General features: G+C 30.8%; 4 protein-coding genes across 4 annotated transcripts; 1 reads left to right on the top strand and 3 right to left on the bottom strand.

The window, feature by feature from the left end:
- The first annotated feature begins 232 nt into the window (after positions 1-232).
- LOC148281966 (short/branched chain specific acyl-CoA dehydrogenase, mitochondrial) lies at positions 233-16722 on the top strand. The gene is made up of 8 exons (XM_088225831.1): positions 233-364; positions 1197-1329; positions 5316-5416; positions 6792-6998; positions 10941-11111; positions 11802-12110; positions 13822-13957; positions 16408-16722. Exons 1-8 carry the CDS (start codon positions 332-334, stop codon positions 16584-16586), a joined length of 1269 nt encoding a protein of 422 aa, XP_088081957.1. The 5' UTR covers positions 233-331; the 3' UTR covers positions 16587-16722.
- Positions 16723-19394: 2672 nt separating this feature from the next.
- Positions 19395-19877, bottom strand: LOC148281965 (protein FMC1 homolog; the record flags this gene model as incomplete). The annotated part of the gene is made up of 1 exon (XM_088225837.1): positions 19395-19877. A coding segment is annotated over one exon (342 nt), but the record flags the coding sequence as incomplete, so codon positions are not given.
- LOC148281964 (SRR1-like protein) lies at positions 19395-21288 on the bottom strand. Its single transcript, XM_088225830.1, has 2 exons — positions 21126-21288; positions 19395-20600 (listed from the first exon to the last, which is right to left on the bottom strand). The coding sequence occupies exons 1-2, from the start codon at positions 21269-21271 to the stop codon at positions 20162-20164; spliced, it is 585 nt and encodes a 194-aa protein (XP_088081956.1). The 5' UTR covers positions 21272-21288; the 3' UTR covers positions 19395-20161.
- Positions 21289-22467: 1179 nt separating this feature from the next.
- On the bottom strand, positions 22468-26394 carry LOC148281963 (G patch domain-containing protein 4-like). Its single transcript, XM_088225829.1, has 4 exons — positions 26065-26394; positions 25809-25960; positions 24345-24640; positions 22468-22778 (listed from the first exon to the last, which is right to left on the bottom strand). The coding sequence occupies exons 1-4, from the start codon at positions 26108-26110 to the stop codon at positions 22481-22483; spliced, it is 792 nt and encodes a 263-aa protein (XP_088081955.1). The 5' UTR covers positions 26111-26394; the 3' UTR covers positions 22468-22480.
- Positions 26395-27973: the final 1579 nt, after the last annotated feature.

Below are 27973 nucleotides of genomic sequence, written 5' to 3'. Positions count from 1 at the left end.
CGAGAATCCGATAAGAATCTCGAAGAATCGTAAAATCATATTTTTATTCTATTATGCGTCGTTTTGAGTGTAATCACATAGTATGTAATTGTGTACTAAGCGAAACATTGTTGATAATGGTTTGATAAGCCGTATTTTCAGCTGGTAACAGATACTCAACTCGTTAGAGCGAGATAGTCTAACTTATCATTTCGTTTAACATTTTAAGTGAATAATTTATTACGAGCTGTTTGTATTACTTAGTAGTTGCGTAGTTGGTTGGGTGTCGCTTGTTGCTGTGTTCCTCGGTGCCTTAGGTAGTGAGCAGTGTTAATTTAATCAAGTTTCTGAAATGATTCCATTAAGAAAACTGTTGATCAATAAGGTAGATAAACAAAACCTTTCATTTCAGTACAAAACTGAATAACTGTTTTATAATTTACTCGAGTATCATATTGAATTTCAGTGCAGAACGAATATTCAGAGTTTAGATATGTTGATACATACGTGTCCGAAAAAATCTGCATTCATCAATTTGCAAATACTTTATACTCACGAGAGTTCATTTAAATTCAAGTACACGACTTTTGCAAAACAATAGTTGGCTAATACATTGATACGAGTATTTCATGTTTGAATGGAAAATAATTTCAATCTATCTGGAAGATATTATTATTAAAAATAATACGTTGTTATCTGTTACAAAAATACGTATTACATAATTTGAGTTAATTAAATTTAATATCTGAAATGTTTGCTCTATTTACAATCTTCATCTATAGTTTTCAACTGTTTTTTTTCTTGCATTTTTAAACTAGTGATTGGAAAAAATAAAACAGATGTCTTATAAGAATAAATATGATACAAAATATGAATAAACAGAATAAGTTGTTGTTAGAAAACTCATGGGATACAAATTTATATTAAGATAAACTCATTTTTAAAAATAAAATTAAAATAATTACGAGACTCTTAAATGTAATATCGGGAGCAGAGTACACTTGATAAAAACTACTTAGAATCTGTACAAAACCGACGTATTAATAATGTTTCAAATATTACATTGAATATGCCGATAAGTAATAGTAAGATATAATAAAATGGATAAAACTCTTCTTCTTGTTTTAGAATTATGTTATTTTAAATGCCTAAAAACGTGTGACTTATAATTATGTAACAATCGTTTTTATTTTTTCAAATTATTATTATTATTATAGGTGTCTGAGCAATGGCGCTCAACAAAATTGGTGTCTGCTTGTTTGACAAGACCCAATTCATCACAAGCAGGACCGGTTTTACCACCTCCTCTCACCGTCCTGACAGAAGACGAACAAGCTATGAAAGAAACAGGTAAGTTATTGTTTTTATTACATTTTAATATTCGGTCGTAAAAAATGTCGTGTATGCCTCAAGTGACAAAAAATACTAATTGGTTACGACAGCCAAAATACTGTTTTATTTTTTTATATTTTCTTTATGAAAACCCATACAGTACTTAAATTTTCAAAAACTAATCGAGCAGCATTTTTTAATGTTACTTTTGAACGTTTGCCTTATCATTTCAACTAACTAAAACACTGCAATTCGATTTAAATTCAAATAACCCGCTTTAAATATTTAAGGGAGAGTTTTCACCAACATGATTATTTCGAATAAGTGTTCTTATGACGCGAAAATTTTCTTTGTGCGTAGAGAGTATTTTAGCGAATATATCCGATAAGTTATTTATACCAATTCGTAATTAAATCGCGTTAATTATTTGTACGAAGTTTCTGTTTTTAGTTTTTATCAAACATCGGAGTTTTGACCTTTGCAAACCCCCCACACACTTTAATCTTATCATTGCTATCCATCATCAATAATATTATAATCAATATAATATTTAACTCGGTACCTACCTATTTAAAATGCTATCTTTAATAAATATCAAAATAAATCACTAACCGTCATAAATATATAAATAACAAATTTTACCATTATTTCTTCGAGCGTCTTTTAATTTAAGTAGGTATGACTTTAGATTAAAAGAAAAATTGTGGTGTACAAAAATCAAACTGTCAGAAAACAGAGAAAACTATGCGGACAAAACTTTTATTACAAATCAAATGGATTACATTACAGTTGATGAAAAAAACATTATGGAAAGGATGTATAAATTTAGGAAAAATCTATGCTAAAATTACCCATAACAAAACGAATGTGAAAATCAATTAATTTTATACCTGGGCTTTTCGGATTTTGCAGATTTCAAAAACATTTGGTCGAATATTTTATATTCGCAGTCTTTCTCGGTTTTTTAGTTTTTGCATTAGTTATTTTTGAGAAACCGAGCTCACAAAAATATTATGTTATGAGCTGTAACAAAGTTTTTATTTATTCATCTTGGAAATCCAAAATTCTGAATTATTATATTCATTCGTGTAGCGAAAAAATCACATGTTCACTTACTCTTTATTTATTTTACTTTTTGTACATGTTATTTGTACATTGGCGGGCTTATTGCCAAATGGCAATTTCTTCCAACCAACCAATAAAATAAAAGTTTTGTTTTTATAATTCAAGTTACAGAACATATTCAATAGAAAAAAGAGATTAAAAAGCTAAAGATATATAAAAATAGAAATAAACGTATTTGTTTATAAATTACCTTAAATCAAAACTATCAACCAATGGGAAAAAGGAAAAAAGAGGAAAGAGGAAAAGAGGAGAGATTAAGGAAAAGAAAGTAGATGTTTCTTCAGACGTGATTTAAACAGATAATGTAGTAACATCCTTGGTTGTGGATGGGAGATGATTCCACAGTCAAGCCGCATGGGCACTATATGATGAGTGAAGAAAGAGGAATTGTGGATGGGTATTAAGAGTGCCTGGAGAATTAGAACGAAGAGGTAAACCATTAACTGATAAGCGTTGAAATTTTTCACGCAGGTATATAGGAGCGTTAGGACTATGAAGTACATTGAACAGAGGTAAGGGGGAGTGATAGTCTCTCCGCTGTCTAATTTTGAGCCATTTCAATTGCCTACGATAATCAGAAATGCGGTCATATTTCCTAAGACCAAAAATGTACCTTATGCATGTATTCTGAAGTCGTTCAAGTTTATCGAGTTACTCTTCACATCGGTAATCATATAAATGTGACACTACCGACCTACTCACGTAATATTTTCCTAGTGCCTGTTGTTTTATATTCGCTAATATATGTACAGGCAAGTCAATTTTAAATTTATTCAATAAAGAAATATTTATGGTATTGACTAGAAATTCAAATGCAAAAGAATTTGCACACTTAAAAAAATACTTGGCAAATTTTGGTAATTAACAAATATCCATTTATTGTACGAAATATTCATTTTACTTATATAGGATAGGTATTTTGATGAGATAAATAATGTATTTATATTTACAAAAAAATATCGCATGAAAAAATAAGTACTTACACTTTTCGCTCACATATAATGCTCTGTGAGAGAGAAAAATATATGTTTCCAGTAGGCCTCGCAAATATTTTTTTAAATTCCATCCTACCTACAACTTACTTTTCAGTACATAATACTTATTTATCTTGTATTTTCAAGTTAATTTCAGTACGATAATAATAATTTGTTCATTACGATAATTTAAAAAATATTTATACTATTTTTACTATGATATTTTACGAATGACGCCAAATTCGCGACTTTTAATTTTCATCGAAATAAAAACGTCACCCACGATAGCTAAACTGCTTATTCGATGTCACAAATTATTTGCTTATTGTTATCTGTAGGTAACATAATATTTTTAATTAAAGTTTTTCATTTCATTATCGTCAAGGCTGGACTAAAATTATTATGTATGTAACTAGTAATAGTTCTATATTATCTCTGATGTATGTTGTCAGGCAGAAGTAATAATAAATTCTTCATAGATGTTACATTGTATCCTAGTACCTACATTCAATAATTTATTGTTTTTTTTTTAAATTTTAATATTTAAATGTTGGCAATTGAAAATGTGATGCGCCGGTTCCCGCGTTTCACCATTTCAATTAAATAAAGTGCTTTCAATCGTTGACAAGATTTGACTCATTAATCCCAAATCGTCAATAATTAAGCCATAATGCCATTTTAATTTATTTTCTTTTAAAAATAAAATGAAAGTAGAAAATTATTTAATTAGTTTACAATTTTTATTACTTACCTTAATACCAGCAGTATTTTGACAGTTAAAAATGACACAACATAGGGTAATTGAATTTAAATCGGCAGTTGCACACTAAGCGACGTCTACAGAGTAACCAATGGCCAAAACGTAAAACTACTCATTTATGAGTAATTTTATCGGCTTCAGTTGATATGCGTACGCGGTGTCATTTTCATTCCCGTGCAATTTTAAATAAAAAAATAATATTTAAATTATTTGATGTACCTACATATATGTCGATTCAATTACCCTATGTCGTGTGGTTTTTAAGTGTCAAAATACTGCTGGTATTAAAAGGAAACAAGGTGGGATCGCAAAGAATTCGCACAGAATTCGATTATTTTACCAACTGTCAAATTGTTAAATAAAATAAGGCGAACTTTTTTACGCGGCTTTCTATTAACAAGCCTGTATAATATTAAACAGGATTATTTAATTATTTTTTTTACGTTTGCCCAATAAAAGAACCTGTTTTTTTTTAATATTCCAGCCAGTAAAATATTTTTTGTGGTAAAACATAACATAATACAAAATTATCTTATATTTGTGTTATGATAATATATTGATCACGGTTTGGCAATTTTACGCGGCCACTTCTAGGGGGAAGGGGGGCGGGCATATGGCTATTTTTGCAATGTATGCATACTTAATACTACGCGCCTTCTGGTATATTATAATTCTATCATCCCATGTCACAAAATTGAAAAGCAAATTTCTGGATGTGGAAAAGCTGTTTTCTTATTTTTTCTACTTATTATTTTGATTTTTTATAATACATGTTACAAAAGATAGTAAACATTTTTGAGAAGATTCATGAGAGTCTAGGCATTTACAGGCTTTATGACCTGCCGTTGGCTGGTTTAAGTGATCGATTTGCATGCTGCATAACATTCACCATTATTTTATAATTGTACGTGACCCATTACAAGGGGGATAGTGGCTTTGTCATCCTGCGGTTTCACGCAACCAGAGCAAGCCGAGAAACCGCTGACTGTTAAGTCAACCTGGGGACTTTCCAACGTGCCGTGTATGTACAGAGAGGCAAGCGCAGTCAGGGCAATACACAGCAGCAACCGGCAGCAATTGCTGCTTATCTTGTAAATCCATCTATACCTACTTTGTGAAAAAAATAAACCAATTTTTTTTTCCAGTTGGAAAACTAGCACGAGATAAAATAGCACCCCTCGTAAGAAAAATGGAAGATGAAGGAAAAATTGATGATTCAGTTAGGCAAATGCTCTTTGACAATGGGGTAAGAATGTGGCTAGATAATTACAAGGATTATTGGCATGTTAAAAAGTAAATATTAAAAATGTTTGTTAACAATATTTTTAAAAATATATATATATGTACATATATAATTTAATGACCACTTCATACTTTAATAAACTTAGTAAAATATTAAAACTGTCATTTTACTACTTACATATTGTAAATAAGAACATATTGTTAATTTTTTAAGTACTGTAAATGAGAAAGAAAGTATAAGTTGAATTTCACCTTTTCACGGGCCATGCCTACGTGGAATTTTTTGTTTTAATAAATATAGTAATATATCTAATAAGAAATGTACCAAAATGTTAACAAAAAAATTGTAAACAAGTAAATAAAGATCGATGATTAAGCATTTCATTTTGACACAGTAAAGAAAAAACTAGAGTTCCAGACAAACGGACAGACGTGTTAAAAGTTGCTCCAGCAATTCCTAGGCAGGTTGCGAGCTGTGCATGCTACCATCCTCAGTCAACTCCCAAGAATTAACAGCAGTCAGTTTTTTCGCTCCTCTTCCCATTATTATAGAAAGGCTGATCGGGGAGAGAGCAGTATTTGTTTTTCATAGTCTGGGTGTTTATTTTGGTATTAATATTAAGACCATAACAAGTGGAGTTTTCCAGCAATCCGTCAACAACTTCCTGAAACCAACAGACTTCAATATGAACCGTATCGTCTGCGTATTCCAAGTCGCACTATTTTAGGAAGAGTTTACGTCTATACGTCGCGTCGGTCTGGTGGTATTAATATTAATTTTTTCAACTCTTGTATAATGCCAATACTCCTATATGGGTGCGAATCTTGGCACCTTACTAAAACTCAAAATACCGAACTTCTGAGTTTTAAGAGTAAGTGCTTAAAGAGAATATTAGGTATAAGGTGGATCAATTTGATTACCAACAATGAAGTCCGAGAACAAATGCAGCAGCCTCTTATGACAAGTGTCTTGAGGGTGTGGTGGTAGAGCACACAGAGTAAGGCTGTAGATGAGGATTTTTCGGATTTTTCTGAACTAAGGGACGCAAGATTGGTATAGGAGGAGGCGAAAGTGCTGGCTAGCGATTGGGCCTCCTGGAGGTGTTTGATGATATTTACATACTTCACTTAGGAGTGAATGTGGAAAAAAAGATTAAGCATATAAGTAAACATTACCACATGGCGGCACCCATGGTGTAGTGGTTAAGATTCTTAAAACAAAAGTTACATGTAATTTTTCTCTAGCCTAGATGTTCTGTGCCATAATTCACAACAGCAATTGAGCCTCCTGGCCTGTTGTTGTGCAAAAATAATATATTTGTATAGTAACATTGATTTTTATTTTTTATTTTCGATAAATCATACATGAATTTTTTCAGTTGATGGGTGTCGAAACTCCAGTGGAATATAGTGGTTCGGAGTGCAACTTTACAACTATGATGGTAATTGTAGAAGAACTGGCTAAAGTGGATGCATCAGTGGCAGCCTATGTCGATATCCACAATACATTGGTCAACTCTTTGTTCTTGAAACTAGGAAACCCTGAACAAAAATCTAAATACTTACCGTTACTCGCAACTAAATATGTAAGTTCTCTTTTGTTATTTGTGTATGTAAATACATTAACACTTATTATTTTTTTGCTCAAATCATTGCTCGAATTCTTTTTTATTTTAATATTACTAAACAAATTTATAGAGCAAAATACAATGACAAAATTAAATTACAAACAAAACCAACAAATATTCCATAGAACGGATATATGTTAAAATAAGCTTCTTATTTATTGTGTATGCAGATAATTGGTAGAATTCTGTAATGAAATTTGGTAAGGTATTCAAAATAAAACATTTTTATTGGATTTAATTGTTATTTTTTTTTTTTTAATACATGTGACGCGTTTCATCTTGTTGGGACATTATCAAACTCAATTAGATTAAACTTAGTTTGATAATGTCGTAACATGATGAAATGTGTCACATATATTAAAAAAAATAAAAGTAGAATTCAATCCAATAAAAGTGCTTTATTTATATTTTGGATACCTTATCAAATTTTTTAAGCTTCTTATATAAACTCCCTTGAGGATTCGTCAAAAAATCACCAACTATCATAACTATTTATGGAATACGAGTAGAGAATGTTAAAGTTTATTTTGAAATTCCAAATATTTAAATGTAGCATAATATTCAAATGTAGAATATAACCAAATATTTTTTGATAAAAAAAATAATGCGAATACCTGTACCGAAAAGCGTAAAAAACAATGAAAATCAAAACTACAACCGACTTTAGCACTGGCAACACCTAATTGCAAGTGGCTTGTTCTGCGATTGGCTACAATTTTCTATTTCAATAGGTACTGCTGTTTTCAAAGAGTTACCATAAAAGGAAATCCATAATAACTTTTTATTTTTTTTACATTTTCCACTCATTTTTAACATTTGATTGATAATTTTTCATTTGAGTTAAACAATAATTATTGCGAGTGCTTTGATATGCTACCCAGCATATTTTGTGCAGTAAATTATTAGTAAGGACAGAAATAATTATTCGACAACATGCAAGACTTATTTCATTCGATAATAATATACGTAGAGATAATTATTATTGAATAAATACATAATGAAACATGTTGATTGTACAAAAGTATAATATTTCTTATCAATGATTTTTCAAAGTTAAATTTTGTTCACAAAAACAACTGATAAAAGATTTAAATTTTATATATTATAATTGGTATGTTTACTTTGTTATCATAAACGGAATACAAAATTAATGATATGATAACGAGATTGTAAAATTATCAAAGTTAGTATTATTATAATACGATAGTGATTATATCCGAGAATTTATTTAATTAGATTTCCAAATAGTCCTATGCATTACTGAAAACATAGTTTTACATTTACATACACATAATTGTACGGTGAATTATTATCTCTTCATCAAACTCAATCCAAAATTGCAACATCAAAAATATATATCAACCTCTATTTGATAAATCTACTACATGTACCTACCATAGGCAAAAATACAGATTTTTAACATTCTTATCTATTGATTTATGTTATTTATTGAGAGTATTCTTGATGAAATTCCATTGTAATTGGATATATGAAAATATAAGTTATTATGGAAAAATACTTATCTTTGTTTGCTTTAGATAAAAAGTAAAATTAATTCACAAACAAGTTTTATTCAACACGGTTTTCAATACCAGAAAATAATATTGGAAGAGTACTTTTTTGTAAAAAAATCGCACTGTAGATTGTACAAAGTAACAAAATGTTTTCTAGCTGTAAAACCCCCATAATTCACATGTTATGATTACATCAGATTCCATGTCTAATTAATGGATATTTTAATCAAAATATGCTGTCACATTGATTTGAATAGTGCCTAATTTACTGATATATTTTTTCAATATATCTTTTTTTTTGGCACCACAACAGGTCAGGAGACCCAATTCCAGTGCTGAATTACAGCACAGAACACCCAGGCTTGAGAAAAATCACATTGAATTTTTACGTTCTCACGGGAATCGAACCCGGAACCATCCGTCTGTGAGTCAAGCGCCTTGACCACTACACCACGGAGTCCGCCAAGAGGCCATTTGTGATCACCATAATATTGATTACACAATCTTTTAATTTTTTTTTATTTTATTGCCAGCTTTTTTTTTGCTGTGGCTCTTTGTGTGTTTATTTAAGTGATTAAACAAAGATATGTACAATATTTTTTTATGTTTCTCAAAGTAAAAGTTTTAAATCAGTCAAAACTCTAAAACTACCAATTCTTTTATAAAACTCAAGTATCCCATTTTTTCATGCTTTCCCACATAATTTCGAAGAGATTGCCTGAAGTAAATAATTCTATCAATCTATTAAAATCTTATTAAGCTCAGTAAATAGCTTGCGGTCTAATGGTCAGCGCGTTTGCCTATCATATAAAAGGTCTCGGGTTCGACTCCCGGCATGGTTAATAATAATGAAATATTTCATAGTCCCTGGACTGGCACCTGAATGTATGCCTGATCTTACCTTCATGCAACAAAACATATTGAAATACGCTGCAGTTTGTGTATCATTGCAATCAGTCGCGTGCATAGAGTTTTCAACTAGGGTAGGCTGTAGAAAAAAAGTACGTTTTATATAGTATAAGTACCTAATCAATCTTACCAAACAGTTTCCTTCACTAGTCACATTAGTTTGAATCTGTAGGTAGTTAATATTGAAATTACCCAAGCTACATCAAATATCAAAATAAATGCTAAATTTATATAACATATTTCTTATTTTTAATATAATTTATATAATATATTACTACGAAATCCTTTTAAAAATATTTTTATATTTTCATTTATTACGGTTGCTACACTCGAAATCAAATAATTTTGGGCTCTATTTGATATTTTCGTAAATGCACTACTAGACAATTGCAAGTGATTTCCCAAGATACCGATATATTTAGCTAGCAAATCAATAAGTTCCAAAAAATTATCTTTTTTATTATTTTTTTTTTAAATAAACGCAAAACAAAAATACTCTCGATTATAATGAGGAACTTCAGCCCTACGGGAAATTGGATACAAAAAATGTTTTCTTACGCGGGGTAAAAATTAGAGCATTAAATTGTACTACAAAGTTTCTTGAAAATGTACAGAAAAAATAATAAAAAATACTTTGATAAAAACGCACTACTTTAAATGACGTCACTGGTTCATGTGAATCAACCTATGATCTGAGAGCTATGGAAGATTTCCGGTCTGCTTGTCGCTTCTGGACCAATATGAAGGACTGAATGAGAATAAGCGGAAATGAACCTCTTACGTTACACGCGGAGTTATTTCAGAAATACAAAACTTTGAAAAATCGTAGCGCCGATAATACGATACATAAAAATTAAAAAAAAAATTTTTTGACTTAGTTTAACAGTCTATTAACAAATAAAAAATTCAAAAAAAAACACTGAACTTCCTCATTATAACAGAAACCAATTTAAGGTTATTTATTCGACATGGCTGTCTTTTATTAAATAATAATCGAAAAAAACGCTAGATGTCAGTAACGTATTCGTTTGTTCTTTCTAAAACAATGTATCTACCAACGTTCAAAAAGCACTGCCTACTAGCTTACACATGCACGCGTAATTACAACTGAAATAAAACCCACACATACATATTTCGTTACCGCATCGCATTATGTTCCTTTGGAAGAAAAGAAGAAGCATTTGTAGTTCGTGCTTCTCCCGACCCAGGCCGATAGCGGCGCGCTGATCGGTACAATATTATATTACTTAACCGAATTATCTCTGGCGCGTTTTTCAAATTTTAAAAATAGTTACTAATATTTTTGATATTATTTTTTGCTATTATTTCAATGAAATTCTAGTAGGGTAGGCACTGCTTATGTGCCTTTATGGAACGCACGCCACTGATTGCAATGCCCTATGCAGCATTAGGTGTGATAGGGAAATTATGATGATGAAATAATAATAATTAAGTCAAGTTATATTTTAACCCCTAGGCCGGAAGTTTCTGTCTCACAGAGCCCCTCTCAGGGTCAGATGCATTTTCACTAAAAACCACTGCCAAAAAGGATGGAGAACATTTTGTCATCAATGGATCTAAAATGTGGATCTCCAACTCTGATGTAGCCGGTGTATTTCTGGTTATGGCTAATGCTGATCCATCAAAGGTAAGATTCTTAAACCCAAGTTATCTGAAATAAAATAACTTTTAAACAATGACTATAAGTGCTTTAAAAAAGAGTCATTATTAATATCTATGTCATATGGGTGTAAAATAATTCATTATGTTTTTCACTAAATTATGATATTTCTCACTGAATAAATCATTAAAATTACTCATTTAAACGTGAGTTTTTAAAATGGTTCATTGTGTTTTAAATAGATTGACTTTAGATTAAATGATTTTACTTGTGCTATGATATATGGTGTGTAAAATAGAACCAGAACCCTGGGCAAGTGACTTGATGTCTGCTATCAGGTCATGGATTTGATTTCTGGCAGGGTTGAAGAGAAAAATTTGTTTTAAAGGTGGTTTAACACTGCCGGACCTTCATGTAACAAATGATTGAACGATGCTGCATTTGGTTTACTAATGCAGTGCCCTATGCACCACTAATTGGAGGTAGAGAGATTACAATAATGATGATATTTAGCACTAAATAAATCATTTAAATTACTCTTTGAAATTTGAGTATGCATTGTATTTTTAATAAATAAACTTTTTTTAAAAATGCTTTTGCTTTACAGTTTTACAACCTGGAAAGAGGATATCATAGTATTACACCAATTTACTAAATTATACATCTCGTGTTTATTTTAGTATAACTATGTGAATAATAGCATTAAATTAATTTCAGGGATACAAAGGCATCACATGCTTCATTGTTGATAGAGAGACCCCCGGATTGTCTGTTGCCAAACCAGAGAACAAATTGGGAATCAAGGCATCTGGAACATGCATGGTGCATTTTGACAATGTTCGGGTTCATGAATCTAGTATTCTAGGGGAGTATGGAATGGGTTACAAGTACGCAGCGGGATTCCTAAATGAAGGCAGGATCGGTATAGCTGCGCAAATGATAGGCTTATGCCAAGGATGTATGGATGCTACCATTCCGTACACTTTGGAAAGAAAGCAGTTTGGAAAGAAGATTTTCTCTTTCCAGGTAAGATTTAATCTCACATTATCATTTTTATAATATTTATTTACATAATAAATAAAATATTTTAAATAATATTCCCAAGGAGTTTAGGCAAAAATCTAATATACGAAGGTGCAAAATACAACATTTCTGTAGACATATTTAACATTGTCCAAACATCTATCCATGTCCAGGCGGTGAAAAAGAACCAGAATCCTGGACGAGTATTTTCGACTCAATGGCTGCTCTCAGGTAAAAATCCTGAAAAGGGAAATCGAGTGGAGAGTGTAGTGGTTGGTACGTTCACCTACCATGCTTGAGGCCCTGGCTTTAATTCCTGCGAGTGAACATAAAGTATTGGTTTTTATGGTGGTTCACTACAATATTTAAATGCTCCTGGACTGACACCTGAAGCTCTATGCACCGTTAGGTACAGATAGGGTAATGACTATGATAAGACTATCAAAGAACGCTTATGTGCAAAAAATATAATAAATATGAAAATGTATCAAATGATGTTACTGTGGCAAAAAAAATAAACCTCAATTCACTTTGGCTGGAAAAATCTTCATCAACGTAAATAATGTTTAATTATTTATAATATCTGAATAATGTTTATTCTAAATACTGAAATTAGAAAAGCAATTTTTCAATTAAGAAGTTCTGTTCTTTTATTTGTAAATTGGTCTCCAAAATAAATTTGAATGATTTAACTGCGTAAAAAAGTATGACCATTTATTTATTACCCATTCGCTTCGAACTCAAGTGGCTTAGTTTTTATCATCGCATAAACTTTCAATCTCTTTCACTTCTTTATAATATTCTTCACAACCCATGCGCTCCAAAATATCTTGCCGAGAATTTCATTTACCTTTCTTATTAGTCTTTCCCATCGCTCTTCTCAGGAGAGAACTTTTTCCATTCCTCGACATAACACATCATTTTTCAGCTATTCCTTTTCTTACTTACATATAACTTTGAATTATGTATCCTCACCTCTGTTCTGTATAAATACATTTAACTTTTTAATAAAGATACCAGTCTCGAAGATGTCACGAAAGCGATGAAACCGGTCACTGGATATTCCAAATTTGTGGATTAAAGTATCACTCGTGTTTTATTTATATAATAAATTACAATGAACTTCCATCAAGAATTTTCACTTACAAACTTAAATGTTTTATTCCTTTTCTGTTCAAGGTGCTAGACTTTGGAATGAGCTACCTCTTCATATAAAAAATGTACCTTCTCTAGCCACCTTCAAGAAACGTCTGAAACATTACTTTAATATATCCTCAGAAATCTGACCTCCCTGTATTTTATTGTTTTTTAAATATTTACTATTAGGTATCTCTTTTCTTCCCTTGGTTCCTCTTTCCCTCTCCTTCCATACTCATTATCTGATTCCACATTCCTCATCCTTTTATGCATAGCAAAATGTACTTTTATTTAAATTGATATGTGCAAGCCTTATCTACCCATTGAAAAACAGCTGTTATTTTTAAGATATTTTGTTTTTTAGTACAAATTTTTGACCAACTCTTCTTTGGGACAGACTGTTTTTTGGTTGGCTTGAAAATATTGCTTTTAGCAATAAGTCCCCTGAAGCACTTATTCTTCATACTTTAAAATTAAAATAAATAAATTAATGATATATGTCGTAAGAATTTTGTACCAAACCTAAATTCTGATTAAAAAATTATGTTTGTTTGTACTATTTAACTTTTATTGACAGGGAATGCAATTTGAGATTGCACGAATTACAACGGAATTAGAGTGTGCCAGGTTGCTGACGTACAATGCATCCAGGATGAAAGAAGCAGGTCTACCTTTTGTTAAGGAAGCCGCTATGGCCAAATACTATGCATCAGGTCAGTATTCATATTATGTAACGTGTTTGTTGAAGCCAATACTACATTTAAATATCCTCCATTTTACTGAACAAATAATTGAGAAAGATGGTAAATTTATGTTTAAAACATTTCATGTTCAAATTTTCAGATATGTAAATTACCTTGTTCTGAAATATTACATCATTGTGTTTCAATCATTGTTTTCCAAGTACAGTTTCGAACTTGTTTATTACGAGGCAGATGGACTGACTGAATTTGTTTGTTATAAACATTACTTGTTATAACAGAGAAAGGTTTTTTAAAAAAATCTTATCGCCATTACATATTGTCACTAAGTAAACAAATGAATACACATTTTTTTTATTATGTCCAAATGTTTGTAGACGCTGTCCAAGCTGCGGATTTTGTCCCTATGGAGTTATTTAGATCTGTGTCTTTACACCTGGCCACTTAAACCACTCAATGACAGGTCATAAGCTCTGTAAATGCCTAGACTTCCATATTACTTTCTAAAAAATGTTTTTCCTCTCTGCTGCAACAAGTTTAGATCTAAATAAATATACGGTTATACAGATAATTGAAAAATAAAAATGTTAAGGAAAATGATAATAAAATCCTTACAAACATATCACTAAATTTCAAATGCAGATGAATTAACATTTTAGTTTTTCCACAAGGGTAGAGAAAAGTTTTTTGACACTTCCAATATTTTTCACGTCACATTCTATTTCACAAATAATTGCCACTTTTTCACAAATTGAGAGACATTGTTTAGTAGACATTTTTATAATAAACTCTAGAAAGAGTTGGATTTAAACTGATCTTATATCACCCTCTCGTAATATTTATTATGCATTGACCATAGAACGTTATAAAAGCTGAAAAACATTTTGAAAAACCACCGCAATGAGGATGTCATTCATAAACTACAAAAAAGTTGTATATTGTAATAAGGCGCTGAGCTGATACTTACTGAGTTCATAAAGCTTGGATTTTTTACACGCAATTTCAACAATATTTGTGATATTTTGTCAATTTTGTTGGCAAAAATACCAATTAGGTACTTAGATACATACATAGTGCCAAAAACGTAATCCGATCCCTACGCCCAGTGGCATTGGTACTAAGATAATCGCTTTTTTGGATTTTATTACTTAGATTCTCAATTTAAAAATAATGTTTTCAAACAATTTAAGAGTTGTTGCTCATTTGCTGACAATATTTTTGTTTGGTATGTCCGAAAAGTACTTAGTTCGTTATAAAAGTGAAAAAATGTATGGAGAAAACCATAAACTAAAATGTCAAAAAAAGTTTCCTCATCACATCCGAGATCTCGCTATTTCTGTGGTCGTTATAACTACGTTCGACTATATTTTAGAGAATGAGAATTTGTTTACTTCAACATTGCTAGTAATAAAAAATTATCTTGTGTAAACTAACCTTTACACTATTCTTAATTCTATGCTTTACACTCAAGAGGCATCACAAGATATTTTTTTTATTCAATAACTCAATAAATAATAGTATAAATATTATGTCGATAATGTACCTCATATCTGCACTTTATTTAAACTTAAATTTGATTATAATTAATACATACTAAAACTAAAGGCCAATAATTATGACAGTTGGGTTGTTCTTATTACATAATTATTATAATATGTTATCATGTTCCCTGACCTATTCAATATTTATGATTATGTAAATGGGAGCAAAGTATGTAGTAGTTTGCAAACTAAATCGCACCGTTAAGAATTTAACTAAGATTACACTATAATAAATGCCCTTCTTCAGTTTGCTCAATAAAGTACTTTTTTTTGAAATGACAAAATGATATTAGATTTTATATTTATATTTGTGTTTGATCTAATTTAGCATAATGTGTCTTAAAAATATTTCAATTTTATTTTATTAATCATTTTTATGATAAAGAAATGCTGAAAAAATATACATATCGCGGGGTAATTACTACAACTAGGTAACTTCAAAATCAGCATTTGTGAATTATTTTATCCTCCTCCATGAATGCTACAGATAGACAAGTCATGCATTCAAATCATCATATGATCTTAATGAATCTTGACTTGCTTACTTGTAGCTTTCATGGAGGAAGAAAAAAAAAATTACTTTTAGTGGGTAGGTAACTTACAAATGCTGATTTTCAAGTTACCTACTTGTACTTATTATCCCGCAATATATAATCACAGCATACTCAAGATTAACAAATCCTTAAAAGTGAACATGTCAAAAGTTACATGCGGAGATGCAAAAGATGTGGAGAAAGGGAAGTCTGAGTGGATAGTGGCGCGGTGTTCTATTTTACCAACAAATTATGAATATGTTGATTAATTAATAATTTTCTAACTGTACATAAGTTGGTAAATTTTTAATGATGTATAAAAATTGAAACGTTGCAAAATATTTTCTTTTTTTCTTTACCACAGATTTCATGTGAATATTTTTTACAGAAATTGCTCAAACTCTGACTGCAAAGTGCATAGACTGGATGGGTGGAGTCGGTTTCACTAAAGATTTCCCACAAGAGAAATATTACCGTGATTGTAAAATAGGAACAATTTATGAAGGAACTAGCAACATGCAACTTCAGACCATCGCAAAGTATATTGAAAAGGAATACACCAAGTAGTGGATATGTCAACTGTGTTCAAATTATTATTAATGTTTTGTTTACATTTTAATTTCCATTTATTTGTGCCTAACACCACTATAATTAAAATTGAAACAACATACAATAACATATTTGATTAAACTATTTTTAAAATTATTTTTATTGAAGTCCAAAATAATGATTTTAAGAGATTTGTATGATTCCCATTATAGTTAAAAATAGACATGCAGAGCTGAATTGTAAAATAATTCAGTTCTATTATTATATATCAATTTTGCGAGAGTACTAAGAGTTTATTTCTATCGGCGAGAAGTTTATATGAAAGATTGTTATTAGTCATAATGGACCATAATAATAAAATAATATAGGTATACAGAAATTTAATACAAACATAAATACGTAGTGTTTAAAACTGTCTTAACATTTTATAATTTCTAAAAAAATAAAAAAAAGGATTTTTAAAGTTCAAAGCATTAACTTTGTGGTCAAACATTTTAATCAATGTTAGTAAATATTAGTATTTAACCACTAACCGACTTTTTATGTCTACCGGACAGTATTTGCATGTTGGTGTAGTGAGTGTCCTGACGAAGAGGTGGGTACGTCTCGAAACATTTAACAAGTTTATTTTTAAATGTCCTCGGCACGGGCAACCCCAGGAGGTCACATTATTTTTACCATTTATTATTGTTTATAATGAGAAAAAAAAAATAATATCTTATCCCCACACAATAGTAAAGTTGAAGTAGCTAGAGCCTATGAGACCCTAATCCCCAATAATAAATCAACAAGAACGACATAATTTATCCTGATTAAATTGGTATAGTCATTCATTATTATTATTATTATTTTATTTTATTCAGAAAACATACAGTCATACATAAAAAGTATTAAAAACAACAATTTTTTAACATAAAAAGATCAATTAAGTTTTCATAAATTATGCAAAAGATATAAACATTAAATGTGACAAAAAAATAAATAAGAATTTTAAGTAAGAAAAGAATAATTGTTGACATTTGCGTTTTCCATGGAGGTAATAAATTAAAATAAATGAAAATACCAAATGTACACTCCGAGCCATCCACGCACACATGAACGCACATATAAAACATACACAAACATATACATTACATGCGGCACATATACATAGCATAAACCACTCAAGATGCACATTCAGCAACTATCCCAAATAATCGACCCCATGAAGAAATTTTCTGTACAAATGCAACGTGCAGTCTACATCTGTCTACATCAATACTGAGTCCATTATAATTTATACAGGTACGTCTAATGAATGAATTTGAGGTATAATTGTTTTTACAAGTTGGTACATGAAAAAGGGAATTGAATCTAGTATAGCGAAGAGGACAACGGAAACAAATATTTTGTAAAAGATACGCCGAATCAACTATATTATTGAGAATTTTGAAAAGAAAAATTAAATCACATGTAAGGCGCCTTTTTTGTAGTGATTCTATATTAAAATTGATCAAAGATGCGCCGTAATCATTTTCAATGTTGCCAAAACGATATTCCAGGCTCCTTATAAATTTCTTTTGAATGTTTTCAATTTGATTAATATATACATTATACTGAGGGGACCATACTAATGAAGCGAATTCGAGTTGACTTCGCACATAAGTATAGTAAAGAAGTTTGAATGTATTTGGTGATGAGAATGGCTTGGAGATTCGTAAGATAAACCCTAGAAGTCTGTACGCCTTATCTACTATTGTATTTATGTGATCTCTAAATAAAAGCTTTATTATGCAGTCAATATAATATAAACATTGTGCATACATAATCTGCTATTTTTTTTTGTGGATTAATGCCTCTTGATCTAAGGATTAGAGAACTTGCAGAAGTTTACAACATAAAAAAGAGCCTCACTATACAAGACCTGCCAAATGACAGATATGGCAGACACTTTTCTTTTTACCGAATCCTGCTGACCACAACCAAATTGACCTTGGCTACAATTACTAAACTTTGACAGATATGGTGCATGGAGAGTTAAGACTATTTACTGATGACAGTATTTTAAACAGTAAGGTGGAGGCAGCATTTATAGAGAGAGCTGAAACTTGATGATTTCTGTTCTGTGTTTCATGTGTAAATATTTTCAAACATAGAAGTGCTAATTTATGTCTTAAAGAAACCACCTAACAGATAGAATCAAATTGCGTTTTGTCAGATTGTAAATCAGGGGTCTAAGCAAAAGCTAATCGAAATTTGACTAATCCTATTGTTATGGACATTCATACTAATATACAGAAACTAAAATCCAGATCACAGAATGTTCATATCCCATGGAAATGAAACAGCAGATGAAAAGGTTCGAGAAGCTACTATCAAGAAAACAGCTCCTGATTTTGCCAAAAAGAAAATAAGAAGCGGAACTCTTAAGCTCTGGAACGACCAGTATTCAAGTGAAACTTCTGGACAAGCAACTAAAATCTTTTTCCTGCCAATTCTTGATGCCTGTAATTTTAGGAAAATGCAGTAAGTTGGCTATTAATTGACTCAAATCATCATTGGCCATGGTCGTTTTATGAACAATCTACGCTTTAATCTCTCAGATATAGCTGTCCATGTGATGACGATACACCATAAGACGTTCCTCATTTGTTACTGTATTTCCCCTTTTTCAGCTTAGAGCGCATGGAGCTAGAGGCGCAATGTAGAAGCCAAATTAACAGAACCGTGATAAATCATAATAACTCATCGCATGAGGTAGTATCATATATGGTAAAAAGCAACTCCCATTTTATAAAGAAAACCCTTTATCTAACGAGCAACTGCCATAGAATAAAAGTACAAAAGTTTGTAATCATATTTTATTTAAATATTTAATATTGTAGGTTTATATTTATACGAACAATGATTTTTATTTTTTTAAAACAAACCTAAGATAAAAAAAAAACTACTTATTTTTATAAAAAAATTACATTCCATATTATAGTTTTATTCTCGATCATGGGGTAGTTTAAATCCGACCATTTTTGCTGTCTCTGCTACGGTTCTCTCTCCCTTCCCTTTATACTCTTTATTTATGGCCAAGTATTTCCTCGTGCTCCGCAAATAGGTCTTGTAAGTGTGAGCAAAGTATTTAGCCTCTTCTTGAGCTTTGCATAACTGAAGGTCGGTAAACTGGTATTTTCTACATTCGTTCATTACGTATCTCACCGCCAGAGAATCTTTAATCTTCTTCTCGCTGCTTGACATTCTAATTTCTGATAGCAGCTGTCGTATAATCTTAGATGCGTTTGGTAGGTAGCCATGACTGTATTTAAATTGGCTGCGTAGTGATTAATTTAAACACAATATTTAAGTTTGTGAGATGTGCAGTTTTTTTATCAAATCGGCAGTTATAAACTCTGTTCCGTCTTCGTATTCCGGTTCTTTTTCTTGCTTCACCCAAAAGTTTTCCGTAATATGATGCAATATATCAGACGGGAAAATGTGAATGGCGGTGTGGTTAAAGATATCGTTAAACCTGAAGCTATTGACCAGGCTAAATTCCTGGACGAAAGAAAATATATTTAAAATATAAGAACCATTACACTCGAGATCTTTCTGAGGTTGAGATTCTACGAGTGATGTGAAACTGTTGCATATGAGACGCAATTCTTCAAACTGGTGCCCCAGTTATGCCATAAAAAGTTGTTTGTCAACTGTCGGGGGCAGTGAGGTAAGTAAACTATCGTGATGCCTTCACTAGACAGTGTATGTTTTCCTTCTTCGTTATTCTCAATAAGAGTAAAGTCTAATTCTTTCAATATTTCACACTCGTCACTGTAAAATATGGGGTCATGTAAAGAGCAGTTCACCTTAAAATGTTCCCTAAGGCACAACACTAATGCGAGTTGATATTGAGATATGGTGCATTCACCTATGTGGCCGAGTCCTAAGCACAATATTTCTGTCACTGTAGAATGCTTCAACACTTCTAAACTTTCCTTTAGTGTAATAAAAAAAGATTTGTAGTAATCGGATGATTCAAAATCTTCCTTGGCGGTGTTCAAGCGTCTGTAATAAAAATATAATCGTTTGTTGATATAAAAACAACATTATCCTCCAAAATTTTTCACTAAATACATAACATAATTGATAACTTTATTATCGATCTGCCTTTTCCTCGAACCTAACCTAACTTTGAAGCGATAAATATTGTCACAATCTGAACAACGAACAATTTACTGAATAAAATGTTAAAAGTTTTATGATATTTACACCTTTATAATGAAGAAGGAAAGAAAGATTGAAATAAATAGGGCTTTCGGTTATGCAACTCGACTGACAGATGACAAATGTGATTGAATCAATGTATACAAAACCTGTGTTACCAGGTTAACATAGTTTGACGTACGAAACAAAACATAGTATTGCATTGTCTAGCAATCAAAACAAACAAATTGTGTTATTCCTGTGATGTTAACTTTTCTCTCGAACATAAAAACAATGTTATGTTCATAAATATTAAATACTATAAATATAAACTAGGGTACATAACCTAAAATAACAACAAAATAGAAAGCACTCGGTAATGTGTACCTTAATGCTGTTCCTTTGTCGATTAAACAATCTTCAAAAACACTCCCATTAACAAAAGGCGAAATTTGTTTATAATTTTTGGACTTTTTTTTCCTTCTTTGACGAACAACACGAAACCCATCCGATAACACTCCGTTGGCAGACATTAGTGATGCACCGCGCGTACTAATTATATTCGATTATGACAATAATAATCAATTAAATAATATCTGGATTCTTGTATTCTGTTAATCGATTATTATCATAATTTGGTTGTTTGAACATGAACCATTCATAAATATTATTGATTTGCGGAAATACTGACACTCACTAAAGCGGATATCCATTCAACACACTAAGTCATTAATTAGAACAAAGTATACCTTTTATTTGACAACAACAGATCTTTACCTGTAAAAGGTAAACATCAGTGATGAACCTCTATGGTGAAAATCTGAATTTTATTGTAGCAAGTACATAAACCAATAATAACTGTCCTGAAAAATCTAAAAAAACATCCCTAATAACCGATTTTTTTCACACAATCGATACACTTTTAACAACTGATCATGAATTATTCTATTATTACAAAATAATAAATACATCACTAGTGGATTCAGATTTTTTTAATGTGTACTAGCTTACGTCGCGTACATGTAAACGCAGCCAGATAAAAGTACTTAAGTTCGTACGCAGTATTTCTCATGCTGGATATTTTATTTCGTAGGTATTTTCGTAGTTTATTTGTTGTGAAAAATATTTTTTCTTATAAATAATTTATACTAGCAATAATTTTGTGGCTTGAATCTAAAAGGATCAATGTTGCAAATCGCAATATTACAGGAGAGTAATTATTTAGCCATTCGGTGGAGGTATAATGAATTATTTGCCTCTTTCGACAACGAATATTATTTTTTTAAAAACATTACCACATATGTATGAAGTATGTGAACATTAGAGTAATTTAGTACTTTTTAAAGGATATCGACTCACTGCAAAATGTTACAAAAAAGAAATCTAACAGTGGCCTCAGGGCCCCCTTAGGCCATGCAGGGGCCCTTGGGCACGCATAGCTTGGGGCTTATAGAATTTTGAGGTCCCCATGCGGGCTTGTTTCGCCCTTTTAGATACAAGCCACGGAATTGTTATATATCGTGCTAGAATGTAAAATACCAAATTGAAAATTAATTATTTAAATGCAGTATTGATGGATTAATAAAAAATCTAATAAACGTGGGTCCATGTGATCCTAATGAATTATTGTAAAACATATAAATATTAAAATTAATTGTGAAAACAGATGGTTGTATATTATACTTTTTGAAAAAATGCTAATGAATAAGGGCAAAATAAAAATAATATCTAGTTTATTAATGTCAATCTTTATTTTTTTTCTTTTTACTTTTCTTAATAAAACATCCTTGACTTAAATCGGTCTTTTCGTTTAGTAAAGAGTGCTTTCTTTTGGACTTTTTACATATAGATTCTGAAGAAATATTTTCCTGTGGCACTACATGTTTTCTTTCATTTGTGGGACTTTCTGTTAAAGAATGTTGTTGGTCAGACTTTGAACATTTTTTTTCTTTCTTTTCTTTTACATTTTTTAAGATATGTTCTTCATGTTGTTCAATTCTGGTTAATTTTCCATTCAGTTTTAATCCATGCCTGGCAGCTCTGAAAAACATTTTTTTTATTTAATCACTCATAAATCACATACATTTTTACATTTTATGTATCATGTGTATTATATTGATGCTGAAAGACATAAATGTACAAACTACATCTAAAAGTAATTGTTTTGTCATTAATTTGTTATGTTTTAACAATATTTTTTGAGAATCAAAATGACATATTAACCCAACTTAAAAAATACATTTAAATGTTCACATTTTTTTTTTATAAACAATGCTTCCACGGGTTTCTGGCATAAGTTGGTAACTACAAATTGTCAAAAAATGAGATTTCTTCATAAATGGCATCAAATAATCTTTATTTAAAAATTAAATAAAAACATTTCATATTTGAGAAATACAAAAATTACAATATTCAGCTTGCAATTTTATTTAAATTGCTGATTTGGGATGAGCTTTTAACTTTAAAGGTGCAATATCTCACAACTAGTAAAATGAACTTGCCAACTTGTGCCAGAAACTTTTTACTCTCAAAATCTAAGAGATTTATTTCAGAATTTACCCTGATCACTTCCTCACAGTGTTAACTGATAAATCGTAGGCCCAAAAAAAAGTATTGTAAGTGCAATTTGTTATTTTCAACAATGAATTTTCTGACATTTAGAAACTCGTAATCAATTCAAATATTACAAAGACAAATTAATAATTTACTGGACTGCCATATGACTACTTTGAACTTAAGTATTAATTAGTACTTTGCGAATAATAGAAGACACCAAATTACCGCTGAAAAATAGCAAAACTGAATCAATAACTTCGATCCGGTCTATAAATAATAATCATGTCCAACTGAAAATCTTTTCCTGAAAAAGTTCCTCGATAACCCTTGACTTTTATGCTAGTGTTATAATATTTTGTCAATTTGTCCTTTAAGGTTTCTGAGATTTGTCCACTCATAATTTGTTTATATTAAACTGTATACCTATCTATATTTGATTATGTCTTAATCTAATTCATTGTAACCGTCTCAGAATGAGTTTGCAAAATCATGGAAGTACAATTGGACATAGTTGTGCAGAAAGCGTCCAACCCTCAAAATACTAAAAATGCGTAATGTCAGTTTCGATAGCATACTACGATATATTTATGTGCTGAAAACATCCAAGCTCCAAGTGCTATACTGTTTATGCCAATCAAAGAAATTTCTAACCCACATCACGGCTATCACTGTTGTATTAACTTTTAAAACGTCCGAGTGGTTTGAATGTTTTCTGCAGCTCGTTTTTTTTTTTCAAATTTCTTTAATTGGCAAAAAAGAATAGCACTTGGAGCTTAGACGTTTTCAGCACATAAAGATATCATATTATGCTATCAAAACCGGCATTAAACTCATATTTAGCATTTTGATGTCAAATGCATATTTTGTATTTTGAATAAAAAACAAAATATATTTGGTTACAACTCTTCTTAGAGACCATCTAAATGATATTCTAACAGTGACAATGATTTTCACCTATAAAATTACAACTTTTGTTCGTTGCTGACTTGTTTTAGCATAAAATCTAATTTCAAATAATCTTTTACTTTAATTAGAACGAAGTTGTCTTACTTATGAGCCGTTCGTCCTCCACAGGCTGCAAATAATTCTTCATCTGTCAATTTCTTTACAGCAAATTTAATAGATTCTTCTTCACTAGAACTATCATCTTCGTTAGAAATCTCTGCAGCTTCTATTGCACCATTGGTTAATTTAGATCGCTTAGTAAAACTTTCTGAATACAGTTGCTGCGCCTTGGATGAACCTTTTCGTTTCTTTGGTTTCACGAATTTCTGAGTTGAGATTTCTAAAACACCTGGATTTTTCGTTATGATTGAATCTACTTCTCCATTTTTAGTTTTTTTAATCTGCAAATAAGTACAAACACCATGAACCATTTTGTTTTTATAATACACATTCATAGTAGAAGAGGAAATGTCACAATCGCGATTAATTTAGTCAGGTTGTAACCCAGTAGTAATGTTGAAGACTCTGGAACAGAAGTGTGAGGTGTACTCTTTGTCATTATTTACTGGTTAAAAATGAATTAATTGTTAAACAATTCATTTTTCTTCATTTACACTCTGCTAATGTAATTTACTGTTAGTTTTAAATAGCATTTAAAACAATCAAACACGAGGGAAATAATTTTTTTAGCTATTTTGCATTGATTTTTGAGAAATTGTCAAAATATTTGACTACGTATTTAAAATGATAAATCGATCTTTTTTCAATTCACGCTTAGTGCCAAAACTATACTTCATAATGAGGAAAATAATGCATATAATGTATGATCGAGTAAGGAGGCAGGAAGGAGGCAGGAAGAGGATCCAGGAACGAAGAGGAATACAAATAAGGGAAATTAGGGTTCTACAGATATATAATAATGTTTCAGGCGTTTCTTAAAGGTGCATTTTTCACATGAAGAGACATCTAGCTCACTCCAGGATCTGGCACCTTGAACAGAAAAGGAATCGCTGAAGAAATGTGGGGTGCTGAAGAATGGAGAGTGTTCTCTCCTTAGAAAGCAATACCATACATAGACCATGATCAGAAAGGTAAATGAAGTTCTAAGCAAGACATTTTTAAAAAATGAGACAAACTCAAAGGTCACAGTTCTAGAAATAAGAAACATGGTAACAGAGAAAGATACCAAGTATTAAGTATGTGAAATAAAACACAGTTCAATAAATATTTTTGTAATTATTTGTTATATGGTCCAAATAAACTTATCTAGCATCTTTTTTTGGCCCGAAAGAGTCTCAGAGTTTGACATGTACTTTACACCTATAAAAGATACAACATAAAGTTTGATTTCAACACCCTTTATTGATTGATTTATTTTGATCAAGATGAATAATATTAATGGCCAATTTACATAAAGCAGAATTAATATTACATCACCTCAAGGGCGCTTAAATAGGCAGTAGAGACTATCGGATTTTATACACCACTTTTACAACTAAAATCACTTTTAAAATATACTCATGAGAATAATCCGTAGAGTTCAATGTACTAAATAATTGAAAAGATTACCTCTATGTTTTCTGTTGCTTTATTGTAAAGTTTTTGCCACCAGTGATTAGTGAATTCTTCAGCGATATCATGCCCAATACCTCCGGATCCATGCTTAGGTTTTAGCTTGAGAGCTTGAACCATACCGTCTTCTGATTTTCCCAATCCTTTCCCTAAAAATACATATATTTGGTATTTTATAAAAAAAACTATTCATAACAAAAGGAAGCGTGTTTATGAAATTGTAGAAGAAATATTAAATGAAATAAAAACATACCTTCTGACCATCCGTATTTCTCAAGTTGTTTACGAGCAAAATCCATGTTGCAATGTTCCAATACACAAATAAATAAGTAAAAACAATAAGTTAAAAATAAATAAAACTGATTTTTAAATGTTTTAAAAATCACCCTATGATAATATCTCGACAAAAAACATAATATATAAATAAAACGAAAAGATCATTGAATACAACATTTAACCTCAAATATATTCATAAACGTCAGTGTCATGTGTCATGTACATGTACATGGAAAATGACAATAAAGACCGCGTTGTCCATTGCCCACAGATTCATAGACTATCGAGTAGTAGGGATGTAAATGATAATCGATATTTCCATTTCGATCGCAATTTCAATTAATAATAAAAAAATAATATTTTTGAGATACGAGTTATAAAACTTATTGCAACAAAGAGGAAAAAACAGTTTCCAGAAAAAAATATGGAAGTCTAGGCCTTTAGTCATGGCCCCTAGTCATGGGGTGGTTTAAGTGGCCAACTTACACACCGTGTAACATTCCAAAGCCTAGACTTCCATATTGCTATTATTATTATTATTATTTTGAATTTTGAAATAGGACACAATGTACATAAATTTAATTTATAAGTTATTTAACACATATTTCTTAATCTTCTCGAAAATATGTTTCCCTGTCTGTTATTATGCATGTTTTGTTTTTTTATTTTTTTTTATTTATTTCATCCAATATATAATACAAATACATAGTTTACAAAATAAAATGTTTATAAAATGTACATTCAATATAATTTCCTTTTTATTTATGGATGTAGCCACTCCACTGGCCCAAAGGCACGTTCCGGAGTGTCAGTGTATTGTTGATTGTATACATAATAGTACATACTTTCACATCAATTGTTGTGTAAAAATTCAAAATAAATATGATAACAGATTTTAAAACATACCTACATTCAAAAAATGAGAAAGGACTTTTAAGAAATTAAAATTATATTAAGATATACGAAACATATTTCTCAGCTTCCTGTCTAGTCCTTTTTCCTGAAAATTTGGATCTTAAGAACTCCCTAGGGAGTTAAAAAAATCCAGCCTGTCTACAAACATTTGAACATACTTAAAACATTGTTGTTGTAAAACACTACTATAATTTCAGAATATAATAGCACCCCAGGGCCCCGATTACAATGGAAAGTTAACATTTATCTTCAATTTTATCTACGAAGTAAACTTAAGTTTTCTGTATGAAAAGCAGAATATGCATACAATTTTTTCTTCTAAATATGTTCTAATCTAGGCTACCGACGAAGATACTTTAAATGTTCATGCAAATATACTCATTTTCGTACACACATATCGGTTTTTCTTTATAGACAGTCGACGATAACTCTGTTAACTTCCCATTGTAATCGGGGCCCAGGTATTCATCAATAGTAGCTAAACGCCGAGCAAGCGTCATAAGGAAACAAAATAATGTAAACTGACCGACATCAAACTCAGTAGTTGATTTAAAAACAGATAACGCCCAATAACTATGCCAACTATCAACCTTGCGTGCCAAAATACAGATATTTAATTGTTTATTATAAATATAAGTACACAAAATGCAAGAGCCTAATAATAATGCCATTCTCTACAATGTATAACCAATACGTATAACAGCACAGTTCCGACGATTTCATAGAATGAAAGTACTACAACGATACTCGTTTACCTTGGACAAGCACTTTGTTTCTAATGTAAGCCGTAAAGGTTGATAAAAATTTCCAATATTGTAGAAACTAACTTAAGAATAAAGCAAAAAAAAAATGACATCCAACTTTTGTTATAATAATAACAAGCCAGGTGGTGTGTGCAACCCTCGATGGATCATACTATGGTGAAAAAAATGCAGCATTAAGTACGTACAGTAATTATAATAATATGTTAC

Source organism: Micrasema longulum, unplaced genomic scaffold (genome assembly GCF_059751315.1).
Source record: "Micrasema longulum isolate JH-2025_06_02 unplaced genomic scaffold, ASM5975131v1 h1tg000389l, whole genome shotgun sequence".
NCBI classification, from domain to species: Eukaryota; Metazoa; Arthropoda; class Insecta; order Trichoptera; family Brachycentridae; genus Micrasema; species Micrasema longulum.
Note: the sequence above shows the minus strand (reverse complement) of the source record. Positions and strands in the feature narration are given on the sequence as shown.